Source organism: Bos javanicus, unplaced genomic scaffold (assembly GCF_032452875.1).
Source record: "Bos javanicus breed banteng unplaced genomic scaffold, ARS-OSU_banteng_1.0 tig00001600_1, whole genome shotgun sequence".
In the NCBI taxonomy this organism is placed as follows: Eukaryota; Metazoa; Chordata; class Mammalia; order Artiodactyla; family Bovidae; genus Bos; species Bos javanicus.
The window spans coordinates 639,757-653,405 of record NW_026893620.1 but is presented as its reverse complement, the minus strand read 5'-3'; the positions used below and the strand labels follow the sequence as shown (position 1 = coordinate 653,405).

The 13,649-nt window shown below is 41.7% G+C and overlaps 1 protein-coding gene across 5 annotated transcripts in view; it reads left to right on the top strand.

Moving 5' to 3' along the window:
* Positions 1 to 13,649, top strand: part of LOC133243936 (ATP-binding cassette sub-family C member 4-like) — a 590,639-nt gene that overhangs the window by 31,122 nt on the left and 545,868 nt on the right. For all 5 annotated transcript variants that reach the window (XM_061410637.1, XM_061410641.1, XM_061410639.1 and 2 more), the window contains one exon: positions 9,808 to 9,909. In XM_061410637.1, coding sequence (XP_061266621.1) covers positions 9,808 to 9,909 — 102 coding nt within the window. The remainder of the gene's footprint in view (positions 1 to 9,807; positions 9,910 to 13,649) is intronic.

Here is a 13,649-nt window from a genome sequence, read left to right as displayed (position 1 = left end):
CTTCATCATGTCTGGGCTCTTACAAATGCCTAATCATTAAGTATGGTTGTAGTGGAAAAAAGTAATAACTCTGATTCTTTGGTAGATTGTGTGATACACCAGGAACTGTGGCATGAAAGGGATCCTGCAGAAGGTTTTCAGGGAATTGTGCTCAAATATTTGGGTAGAGTTTTTTATTCCTTTCCCAGCAAAATGCAATTGAACTGTCAGAGGCCTGAAATTTCTTCCCATGTAGATGTGTGCAGTAATATTAAAATTATGACCTGGGGAGAATATTGAATTTTCTGGGGCTGACAAATTTTCTTTGTCAGGCTTCTTCGTGTTCTGATGAAGGAAGCACTTGTGATCTGGGCAGAAAACCTAAAATTTCCCTTGTGTATACAAGATGTCTGGCAGGAAGTTGGTCTAGGAATTTAGAGATCTGTCAGCAAGTAGCTATTTTCAGTAAAGATGGGACAAGTGGCTGAGAATAAGAGTGGTGAGAAGAGTAAGTGTTGTCATGGGAAACTGCTTCCTGGTGAAGTAAAGTGAAGTCGCTCAGTCATGTCCGACTCTTTGTGACCCCATGGACTATAGCCTACCAGGCTTCTCCATCCATGGGATTTTCCAGGCAAGAGTACTGGAGTGGGTTGCCATTTCCTTTTCCAGGGGATCTTCCCAACTCAGGGATTGAACCCAGGTCTCCTGCATTGCAGGCAGACACTTCACCCTTTGAGCCACCAGGGAAGCCCTTGCTTCCTGGTGGGTTGAAGTAATTGGAGTAAGACTTTCATTTAGATATTAGATGCTTCTTCAGCCCATATAGTTTCTACAACTCTTTAAAATATTTAGTTGTCTAGTTCATCAAAATCACATAGTTCAGTTCAGTTCAATTCAGTTGCTTGGTTGTGTCCAACTCTTTGTAACCCCATGGATTGTAGCACACCAGGCCTCCCTGTCCATCACCAACTCCCAAAGCCTAGTCAAACTCATGTCCATTGAGTTGGTGATGCCATCCAACCATCTCATCCTGTGTCATCCCCTTCTCCTCCTGCATTGATCTTACCCAGCATCAGTGTCTTTAAACCCATATTATCATACTTTGGAGTTTCTAATTCACTAGGATTTTTTATTCCTTTTCCACCAAAATTCAGTTAAACTGTCTGAGACTTGAAATTTCTTCCCATGTAGATGTGTATAGTAATATTACAATTATGATGTGGGGAAAACTTTGACTTTTCCGGGGCTGACAGATTTTCTTTGTCAAGCTGCTTTGTGTTCTGATGAAGGAAGCACTTTTGATTTGGGCAGAATCAAAAGTGATTTGAATGGTCTAGTGGTTTCCCCCACTTTCTTCAATTTAAGTCTGAATTTGGCAATAAGGAGTTCATGATCTGAGCCACAGTTAGCTCCCGGTCTTGTTTTTGCTGACTGTATAGAGCTTCTCCATCTTTGGCTGCAAATAATATAATCAATCTGATTTCGGTGTTGACCATCTGGTGATGCCCATGTGTAGAGTCTTGTCTTGTGTTGTTGGAAGAGGGTGTTTATTATGATCACTGCGTTCTCTTGGCAAAACTCTATTAACCTTTGCCCTCCCTCATTCTGTACACAAGGCCAGATTTGCCTGTTACTCCAGATATTTTGTGACTTCCTACTTTTGCATTCCAGTCCCCTACAATGAAAAGGATATCTTTTTGGGGTGTTAGTTCTAAAAGGTCTTGTAGGGCTTCATAGAACCATTCAACTTCAGCTTCTTCAGTGTTACTGGTCGGAGCCTAGACTTGGATTACCATGATATTGAATGGTTTGTGTTGGAAACGAACAGAGATCATTCTGTAGTTTTTGAGATTGCATCCAAGTACTGCATTTGGGACTCTTTTGTTGACCATGATGGCTACTCCATTTCTTCTAAGGGATTCCTGCCCGCAGTAGTAGATATAATGGTCATTGGGGTTAAATTCACCCATTCCAGTCCATTTTGGTTCGCTGATTCCTAGAATGTTGATGTTCACTCTTGCCACCTCCTGTTTGACCACTTCCAATTTGCCTTGATTCATGGACCTAACATTTCAGGTTCCTATGCAATATTGCTCTTTATAGCATTGGACCTTGCTTCTATCACCAGTCACATCCACAAATGGGTGTTGTTTTTGCTTTGGCTTCATCCCTTCATTCTTTCTGGAGTTATTTCTCCACTGATCTCCAGTAGCAAATTGGGTACCTACTGATCTGGGGAGTTCATCTTTCTGTGTCCTATCTTTTTTCCTTTTCATATTGTTCATGGAGTTCTCAAGGTAAGAATACTGAAGTTGTTTGCCATTCCTTTCTCCAGTGGACCACATTCTGTCAGAACTATGAACACAGGTTCATGACATTGTACAGGAGACAGGGATCAAGACCATCCCCAAGAAAAATAATTGCAAAAAATGCAAAATGTCTGTCTGAGGAGGCCTTACAAATAGCTGTGAAAAGAAGAGAAGCAAAAATCAAAGGAGAAAAGGAAAGATATACCCATTTGAATGCAGAGTTCCAAAGAATAGCAAGGAGAGATAAGAGAGCCTTCCTCAGTGATCAATGCAAAGAAATAAAGGAAAACAATATAATAGGAAAGACCAGAGATATCTCAAGAAAATTAGAGATACCAAGGGAATATTTCATGCAAAGATGGGCTCATTGCACGACAGAAATGGTATGGACCTAACAGAAGCAGAAGATATTAAGAAGAGGTGGCAAGAATACACAGAAGAACTGTACAAAAAAGATCTTCACGACCCAGATAATCATGATGGTGTGATCACCCACCTAGAGCCAGACATTTCATCCAGGGATGAGATGATGTGGTTAGGTTTAGTGTGGAATAGAGAGACTTGGCCAGATTTGAGAGATACTCGGGGCACATCTTGAATTGGGTATTGAGGGTGGAAAAGGTGGATATCTCATGCTTCACATTTTGGGGCTATAAAATCACCTGGATTCACTCAAATAATGAGTACTAGAGGAGAACCAAACTTGGGGAGGAGAGCATGAACTTGATTTTGAATTCTGACATGCTTAGAAATATCTAAATATTTGCTATAAGGCCCACTTCACTGACTGTCCTTGACCTGATTCAGCTTTCTATCCTGTTCAGTTCAATTCCGTTGCTTAGTTGTGTCTGACTCTTTGCAACTCCATGGAAGGCAGCATGCCAGGCTTCCCTGTCTATCACCAACTCCTGAAGCTTGCTCAAACTCATGTTCATTGAGTCAGTGATACCATCCAACCACCTCATCCTCTGTTGTCTCCTTCTTCTCCTGCCTTCAATCTTTCCCAGCATTAGGGTCTTTTCAAATGAGTCAGTTCTTCATATCAGGTGGCCAAAATATTGGAGTTTAAGCTTCAGCATGAGTCCTTCCAGTGAATATTCAGGACTGATTTCCTTTATGATTGACTGGTTGGATCTCCTTATAGTCCAAGGGACTGTCAAGAGTCTTCTCCAACACCACAGTTCAAAAGCATCAATTCTTCCACACGTAGCTTTCTTTATAGCCCAACTCTCACATCCATACATGACTACTGGAACAAACATAGCTTTGACTAGAAGGACCTTTGTTGGCAAAGTAATGTCTCTGCTTTTTAATATGCTGTCTAGGTTGGTCATAGCTTTTCTTCCAAAGAGCAAGTGTCTTTTAATTTCGTGGCTGCAGTCACCATCTTCAGTGATTTTGGAGCCCAAGAAAATAAAGTCTGTCACTGTTTCCATTGTTTCCCCAAATATTTGCCATGAAGTGATGGGACCAGATGCGATGATCTTAGTTTTCTGAATGTTGAGTTTTAAGCTGACTTTTCATTCTTTCATTTTCATCAAGAGGCTCTTTAGTTCCTATCCTGTTATATAGTTCCTATCCTGTTATTTACTTCCTATGCTGTTATCTAACAGGTAATAGACAATGATTGGGTGTTCATTTTCTTCCTCAGCCTGCCTCTCACTTAGATGGGTTAATGTCCAATTAGAAGGTGAAAAGGGCAGCAAGAGTGGAAGAAAAGGTCAGCTGAGTTTATTGACCAGGTAGTTAGAGCTGGGTGAGGTCTGACCACAGATGGGCTGGAAGTGTGCTGGACATGAGGAGTTTAGCTTACTGTGTGGGGTTGAGCTCTGCTGCCCCGTGTCCCCCACAGCCTGGGACTCAGTAGACTGGATGGTCATCTCCTAGGATTTCTTCTCAGGTCATATCTTGGAGTCCTAGGAAGGAAACCCACCACCCCTGCCTACCTTAGAGATGGTGTGGTTGTCCATACCCACAGGCAGGCCTACATGTGGTCTTCATAGTTTTGTGTCTTCTTGTTTATACATGCTTTTCAATTTCCTTTTTTCATATCGAGAATATGAGGATTTATTATGATTTTATAGGTCCAAGAAGTCCCTCTATTTTTTTCTTAATAAGAAAAGGGATCTGAAGGTCTTGGCATTGAATGACTCCACTAGGATTGTAAATATCTTGTCTCCGAAGCACTGAAAGTCTTCAGTGATTTTACATGCCATAAAATGAGTCTCTGAGGTTACATTGTTCATAAAACAGGTTTTCCATTTCCAGCCACTGGGAACTCAATCTTTTTGGCTACAGTTCTGATGTTGATACTTTCCTGCAGAACCTGTTCTGGGTCTAAAAGAAATTTAATTTCAGCTTTTCCATTAGCCTGAGTCCTGGAGAAGAATCCAGCCAGCACTTCTGCACCTTCATGAGTTGGTCATGTGCTGAATGGAGTGTCATTTAACCCCTGGAAGCCTGTGACTCTTTCCCTACTCAGACCTATTATTTGTGAACAAGCACTCAATAGATTTAATTCCTTAATTAGTGCTTGTTCTTTACTTTCTTCTTCTTTTTTTGAAAGTGGAAAATTTATGTTCTATTGTGCACATACTTAACATTATTTTTGTCTTGGTAACACATTTAAGCTAAAATTGGAATTTCTGTCTAGATAAAAATGTATAACATACATGTGTAACCTTTTGCTTGTTGCCGTGTTATCTCAGACTGTGTAAGGCTATAGTAGTCATGCAGTCAGTGTTTGTACTGATTTGAACCAGCCCAACAGTCTGTTCCTTGCCTTACCCATGATGGGTTGACTCTGTGCAAAGCTTAGTCTCAGTTGGAGTTGTGACTGTAGGTGCATGAATGATGTAGTGTCTCCCCTGTATGTGATTTATTATCTCTCTGGGGATTCAGAGGTAGGGAGTGCAGTGCCAGCCTGGATTGTCCTGAATGGTTCCATGGAGGGTTAGCATTTGAGATGGACTCGGAAGGATGGACGGGGTTAGTACTCAGGATATCCAGGCAGAGGCTACCTGGGGAGTGTGGACTTAGGTACTGATGGGTCTCTGGGTGTGTTAAGTGTGGTGGACGCTCAGAGGTGCTGTAAAGAGATCAGGAAGAAGTGGTGTTGGGATCGGTTTGATGGTGTTGAGGAGGGCTGGGGAAGGAACCAGCAAAATAAAAGTTGTATTAATATTTTCAGTGGTTAATAGTGGGTGAAATTCTGAAATCATATTGTTTTGAGAGAAAAGCATTGGGAGAGGGATGAGCTGTGTCAGAACAGGTGAGACCTGGTACCTGGCTGACTATGGAAGAGGTGGTGTGGAGAGAGAACTCGGGCTGCGATGGTTGAGAGTCTGCAGAGGAGTCCTCAGACCACCGTCCGTCCACCCTGTCTCCTGCTGGACTCGGGCTCGGGGCGGGGAGGAGGAGCCATGCCCAGTGTTAGGCTCTCAGTGAGCCTGCATGAGAGGAGGAGGGAACAAGTAGTGGCGTCTCCCACCAGCTGGTCTTTGAGAGAGATGCAGGAATCACAATGTCTTTCTTTTCTTGCATAGAAGCAGGTTTTCATGTTCAGTTTTTACCAGTTGTTCTTTTGTAGTAGAAGATCACAATCACATTTATGATTTGGGGGCATGATATTATGGGTGTCAAGGACTTTAAATGTGTTTATGATTTTTAGGGTAATAGGTTACTGTTTATGTGTTGTTTTTCTTTCTCCCACATCCTCAGATGCTTATTTCAGTTTCCTCCTATGTTGCTTTGGACTCAGTTTGCCTATGAATCCTAGAATTACCCATGTTAAAGCTGCTTATACAGATAGTTTATTTTTCTCTCATGCAAGTGTCCTTATAAGGCTCTGTTATGGGTTTCCTCAGCAGTGGCTACAGGACTGGAAAAAATCAGTTTTCATTCCAATCTCAAAGAAAGGCAATGCCAAAGAATGCTCAAACTACAGCACAATTGCACTCATCTCACACGCTAGTAAAGTAATGCTCAAAATTCTGCAATCCAGGCTTCAGCAGTACGTGAGCCATGAACTTCCAGTTGTTCAAGCTGGTTTTACAAAAGGCAGAGGAACCAGAGATCAAATTGCCAACATCTGCTGGATCATCGAAAAAGCAAGAGAGTTCCAGAAAAACATCTATTTCTGCTTTATTGACTATGCCAAAGCCTTTGACTGTGTGGATCACAATAAACTGTGGAAAATTCTGAAAGAGATGGGAGTACCAGACCACCTGACCTGCCTCTTGAGAAACCTACATGCAGGTCAGGAAGCAACAGTTAGAACTGGACATGGAACAACAGACTGGTTCCAAATAGGAAAAGGAGTAGTACATCAAGGCTGTATATTGTCATCCTGCTTATTTAACTTCTATGCAGAGTACATCATACGAAATGCTGGTCTGGAAGAAGCATAAGCTGGAATCAAGATTGCTGGGAGAAATATCAATAACCTCAGATATGCAGATGACACCACCCTTATGGCAGAAAGTGAAGAGGAACCAAAAAGCCTCCTGATGAAAGTGAAAGAGGAGAGTGAAAAAGTGGGCTTAAAGCTCAATGTTCAGAAAACGAAGATCATGGCATCTGGTCCCATCGCTTCATGGGAAATCGATGGGGAAACAGTGGAAACAGTGTCAGACTTTATTTTTCTGGGCTCCAAAATCACTGCAGATGGTGACTGCAGCCATGAAATGAAAAGACGCTTACTCCTTGGAAGGAAAGTTATGACCAACCTAGATAGCATATTCAAAAGCAGAGACATTATTTTGCCAACAAAGGTCTGTCTCGTCAAGGCTATAGTTTTTCCAGTGGTCATGTATGGATGTGAAAGTTGGACTGTGAGGAAAGCTGAGCACTGAAGAATTGATGCTTTTGAACTCTGGTGTTGGAGAAGACTCTTGAGAGTCCCTTGGACTGCAAGGAGATCCATCGTGTCTATCTTAAAGGAGATCAGTCCTGAGTGTTCTTTGGAAGTACTGATGCTGAAGCTGAAACTCCAATACTTTGGCCACCTCATGCAAAGAGTTGATTCATTGGAAAAGACCCTGATGCTGGGAGGGATTGGGAGCAGGAGGAGAAGGGGACGACAGAGGATGAGATGCCTGGATGGGATCACTGACTCGATGGACATGAGTTTGCGTGGACTTCGGAAGTTAGTGATGGACAGGGAGGTCTGGCATACTGTGATTCATGGGGTCGCAAAGAGTCGGACATGACTGAGCGACTGAACTGAACTAACTGATGGGTTTCCTGGGGCTGCTGTAACCAAGTACTACAAACAGGTGCTTAAAACCCCAGAAATTGATTGTTTCTCAGTCCTGGAGCCTAGAAGTCTGAAGTCAAGGAGTCAGCAGGGTCACCATCCCTCTGAATCCTGCAAGAGGGAATCCTTCCTCGCCTCTGTTGGATTTGAGGCCTACCCTACTCCCGTGTGATCTCACCTTAATTGATTACATCTGCAGCAACCCTGTTTTTAAGTCATATTTTGAGGTAATAATTTAGGATTTCAGTAGACTTTTTTTTTGTGGGAATCATCCTCCATGGTGTTAACGACTCAGACTCTTTTTTTTAAGCAAAAATTTAATTATATCTGTGCTGGGTCTTCATTGCTGCACAGATTTTTCTCCAGCTGTGGCAAGCAAGCTTCTCACTGTGGTGACTTCTCTTGTGGAGCATGGGCTCCAGGTGCCCAGGCTTCGGTAGTTGTGGCACTTGGGCTCTAGAGCTCAGACTCAGTAGTTGTGGCACATGGGCTTAGTTGCTCTGTGGCATGTAGAATCTCCTGGACCAGGGATCAAATTCGTGTCCCCTGCACTGACAGGCAGATTCTTATCTACTGCATCACTAGGGAGGTCCCAGACTCTTTCTTGTTACTCTATTGTGTATGGCCTTGACCAAGCCAGCAGCCTCCAGAGCCCAGGCCATGGGGCAGAGGAAGGTTCTGGACATTGTCACTCTCCACTGATCTGGATTTAATCACGTGGCTGCTTGTATCTGCTTGGGAGCCTGGAGAGCGAGGGCTTCCTTCCAGGCTGCAGATAAAATCTGGGGTTTGGAAAGAATGAGAGCAGATTTTGAGGACAGCCAGCAGTCTCTGCCACATTTTCATGGTTCTTGGAGGAGGTGATGGCACTGGGGTTGTCTCAGTTGTTTACTCTATTTCTCTGCCATAGTAGCTTTTCTTGTTGGATTATGTCTAGCATTTGAAGGACAGGAGGGAGTTTTCCTGCATAAGATTATGCTAGCTTTGTAGTGGTTCTCAGGAGTTGGTTTTAATCAGCTACATTCCACTGAATAACTGCTAAGCAATGTGAACATGGCAAGAAGTGGGAGCTACAGTCATTCCTGTTGTAGGACAGAGGGCAGTGTCCAAGAAGAAGAGACAGTGATTGTGGAAAGATGCTTGTAAAATATTTTTAAGAGAAATTTAAGAACACTTCATTTTTAGAATAACGACTTAAGTGATAATTAATGGAAAACAATGATACTGACTTAAAAACATTAGGAAAAAAGCAGAGTGTATTTAAGTGTCTAGAGAAAGGTCATGATGCAAAACAGGCAAAACAGGTCATGATGCAAAACAGGGTTTTCGTTTGGCATCTCTGCCATTGGTCTTGTTGTCCCAGCCTGTCCTGTGCCCGTTGATCACTGAAGGCCTGGGCATGGCCTTCCTCGCTGTGTTCCTAGCAGTGTCAATGGTGCTTGGCATATGGTGGGATTCAATATTTATGGAATCATTTCATACCAATTCTCCTGTTTGTTATTAGTAACTCAAAAGTTAAACAATAAAAATATCCAGGTTCTAAATGTGTTGAAGTTTGGAGTCATATTTTCTCTTTAAGGAGTAACCAGGATACTTGTTGAGAAAGTAACTACTTTGATCATGGCCAGGAACTGTTTATTTTATTTATATATATATATATATATATATATATATATATATATCTGCACATTTATATATATATAGGGCTTCCCAGGTGGTACTAGTGGTACTAGTGGTAAATAACCTTATGTTTATATGACTTCCCAGGTGGCACAGTAGTAAAGAATACTCCTGGCAATGCAGGAGATGCAAGAAATGCAGGTTTGATCCCTAGGTTGGGAAGATAGCCCAGAGAAGGAAATGGCAACCCATTCCAGTATTCTTGCCCAGAAAATCCCATGCAGGTCTCAGAAGAGTAATACTTGACTGAGCAATTAAAAAACAGTGTTTGTATATAAAATATTCTTATATGTGTTTTATATATAAATATGGTTATATATATACATATATATGTATATAAAAGACTTTATGCATACTATATATACTACATTAATGATTATGTATACCATATGATATATATTATTCTATATAATATATATTATTTAGTATGTTCTGATATGAAACAAAACTAGTTTAAGTACAGCTGACAAAATGATATGTAGGCTGTATAAAATCTTCTATTATAAATTCCAGGAAAGCAATTATTTTTGTTTGTGCTTTGTTCTTGCAGTTTAACAATATGTGTTTCTCCTTTTTCTGTAGAACTTCCTATTACTTGATGAGATACCACAGCTTAACCCTCAGCTGCTATCAGATGGTGAAATGATAGTGGACATGAATGATTTCACTGCTTCTTGGGATAAGGTAACAAGTCCTCCACCCCAAGATCATGACTACTAATTGACAACTGAAGACATAGGTTTATGGGAGAATGATGAGGTTTTCCACATGGTGTAAAATGTGATTTGCCCATATATTGAGAGTATGTTATAAAAATTCTCAAAATCAGGAATAAGGTTTGCAGCTAATGGAGATTAAGTGTAAAAATCAGCCTAAGAAGTTTGACGTGTTGCTCTTTATTTCATTTTCAAGAGAGCTTTCAAAGTATTAGCACATTTTGAATTTAAAGTACATGTGTTTATGATGTTAAAATTTACAGGACTGGATGGACAAAATGCTGCAGTGTAGAATGGTTTAACTAATGAATACACAGACAGTTGCTAAAGAGGCTTTGGGGAATCAGTGCACATTTTTTGCCTTGATTATCAGATCACTTTATTGTATATGCAGTGAGGCCATGATCTGGATCTTTGCTTTGGGGTAGAGTTGGGGCTCCCCCATCCTAAGCTTCTGGATGGTTCTGACTACTTTCATAGGAGCCAGGGGCAGGAAGGAAGCAGCAGGTATGGGTAGTGAGCACCAGTGATTCCTAGTTGAAGGGCTGCAGTGTGTGGAAACTGACAGGGAGAACTGGGGATTTTCCAACACTTAGTTTATTTATGACTTTCTGGCAAACAGAAAAAAACAAGGGTCTGCTTTCAAAATTGCACATGCAATGCTGCCTCTTTTATCAATGATTGAAATGTTCCTGCCTCCATGGTTCCCTGGTCCTCTGTGCACATCCTCCTGTATCAGCGTGGATTAGTCAGGAATAAAGAACCCCACCATGGGAGAGGGAGTTCCATGCAGGGAATTAGTTACATAGATGATAAGAGTGGGGAAAAGCAGAAACAGCAAAATGGTGGTGGGTGAGACAACCCAGAAATTAGCAAAGGCAGGAAACTGTTCCCACCCGAGAGCCAGGAGGACTCAGGAAGATGTCTCTACCAGAGGGTCCACTCTCCAGAGCAGAGCTCAGAAGCCTGGCTGCTGTCAGAGTGCGGACCATAGGGCAAGTGTCTAGACTCTGTAGACTCCTCCTGTCTTTCATGCCTGTGACTGTTTTGCCACCTGCATGGTGTTCACCAACTTCTGATTAAGTGCCTGCCATCTCCATCAATAGCACAGTAGGATAATATGTTCCCGAATATATAAAACCACAGCCCTATGCCAGTTGCATGCGGCAACTCACAGAAGGTGCCTGACCTATCCTGAGAGTTTCTCATACCTTATTCCGGTAGATTTACCTCCTGTTTCATATTTCTCATCACAGTACTCTTGAAGCATTTATGGAAAGCACTAAAATTCCATTATAAATACCACTCCATGTGAATCCTAACACATATTTTTTAATGACCCATTACCAAATTTCTTTTGTACCAAATTATGCAGCATTTTAAAATGAGCTATTTTGTTTTTCTTTCAAGAACATAATAACATGTTCTCAGACTTTTGTGCAACTTGCATTGTAAAACAGAATGGCCTGTTATGTTGTCCTGGCCTTGCCTATGGAAGGACTGTACCCCTTGCTGGGGTCATTAGTAATTATGGCTGTCAGGTTAGATCATGGGTGAGAAATCCCTTGGATGGGGGGCACAGACACTGGGGTTTTAAAAAGAGAAGCTGACATATATCAAAATGAATCCACCACAGGCATACATGTGTTCCCCATCCTGAACCCTCCTCCCTCCGCCCTCCCCATACCATCCCTCTGGGTCGTCCCAGTGCACCAGCCCCAAGCATCCAGTATCGTGCATCGAACCTGGACTGGCAACTCGTTTCATATATGATATTATACATATTTCAATGCCATTCTCCCAAATCCTGTGGTGGATTCATTTCGATATATGGCAGAACCAATACAATATTGTAAAGTTTAAAAAAAAAAAAAAAGAAGTGTAACCCCAAAATAAATAAATAAATAAAATAAAAAGAGAAGCTGAATCTGAATGAAGCCCCTGCTGGGTTGGGAGGCAGGAGATAGACATGAACTCTGTAACCTGCTCCACTAGACATCCAGGTGAGCAGGTAGGGGCAGGTCTCAGGGACCCAGGTTTCATTCATGAAATGATGGAACTTGGTCTCAATCTTGAAGCTGTAAAATAAATGGTCCTGTGGGAGCTTCCATTTATTCATGGGGTTTTCAACTATGTCTGGTACAGAGTTGGGGCTCAGCTGATGATCCTTGTTGAATCAGCATCCCCTGAGTCTGGATAACCAGGAATTGACTGGACCCGGCACGTCTGCGCTGCTGAGTGCTGCCCTCTACTGGTCTCGGCAGAGTAGTGCCCGATCCTAAAGCCTGAACAGGGAGAGAACTCAGTGTCTGACCCTGGGAAACTGTGAGGGGTGGTGACAGGGAGCTGATGTTGGTATGTGACTCATTGATTGCTAGTCATAAATGAGTGATGAGTAATAAAATAGGAACTCTAAGTGTCAGAAAAGAATAAAGAAGTGGAGAAGGTTAAAAAATATTTCTTATGTTTTAACATCTAGCTTCTTAGTGGTAGATTTATAGTTTTTGTTGTTGTTGTTGTTTAATCTGGGGATAGTGTTTTTGAACATGCAAAATAATTGTCATTTTTTAGCATGTGAATGCTTTATAAGTAGTTCATTTCTTTCTGGAGAAATTTTTCATTTTGAGGAATATCCAGACTTTAAATTCAGAGTCATGTTTTTAGTCTTTGGGGCACTTTAGAGTCAAGTGTCACCATTCTTTTTTAAGCATTGACAGCTATTGACAATTTTCTTAACACTTATGATATGTAAAGACATACATGAACCTGTAAGTCTCTCAAGAATGTGACTTGTTATTGGCACAATGAATATTTTGTCCTCCATTGCATTGGGTGGGGGTACTAGTGCATGTATCTCCATGGATTTTGTTGTTATTTTGTTCCTTTGGGCTTCTCTGGTGGCTCAGACAGTAAATAAGCTGCCTGTTTTTCTTCAGTAGAAGTACTTTATTATCCTCCGTTCAGCCAAGACAGGTAATGCATATAAATACATATAAAATTGAGGCTTTATCACTTTGATTCCTCATGTCATAATTAATTTATTCCCCACTTTTTGTTGTTGTTGGTGGTGGTGGTGGTATTAAATTAGAGCTCTTGTTAAAAATTAGAGCTTGGACCATTATTAATAACAATTTGCCAAGAGTGACTATTATATAAAGTACCCCTTTGCTTGCTGAGCACTACTGAGGTTCACTGTTTATCAAATGAAATTGGAGAGATTAGTGGAGATTTCAAATTATTTAATTAAAGGCCAGGCATGCCAGGAACTTCGGAGAAGGCAATGGCACCCCACTCCAGTACTTCTGCCTGGAAAATCCCATGGACGGAGGAGCCTGGCAGGCTGCAATCCATGGGGTCGCTGAGGGTCGGGCACGACTGAGCGACTTCACTTTCACTTTTCACTTTCATGCATTGGAGAAGGAAATGGCAACCCACTCCAATGTTCTTGCCTGGAGAATCCCAGGGACGGGGGAGCCTGGTGGGCTGCCGTCTATGGGGTCGCACAGAGTCAGACACAACTGAAGTGACTTAGTAGCATGCCAGGAACTTATGCTGCTACTTTGTGGGGATTGATTGATGCTTTTGAACTGGTGTGCTGGAGAAGACTCTTGAGAGTCCCTTGGACAAAAAAGAGATCAAACCTGTCAATCTTAAAGGAAATCAGTCCTTTTTTTTTTCTTTCTTTCTCTTACAGTTTTATTGAGATAT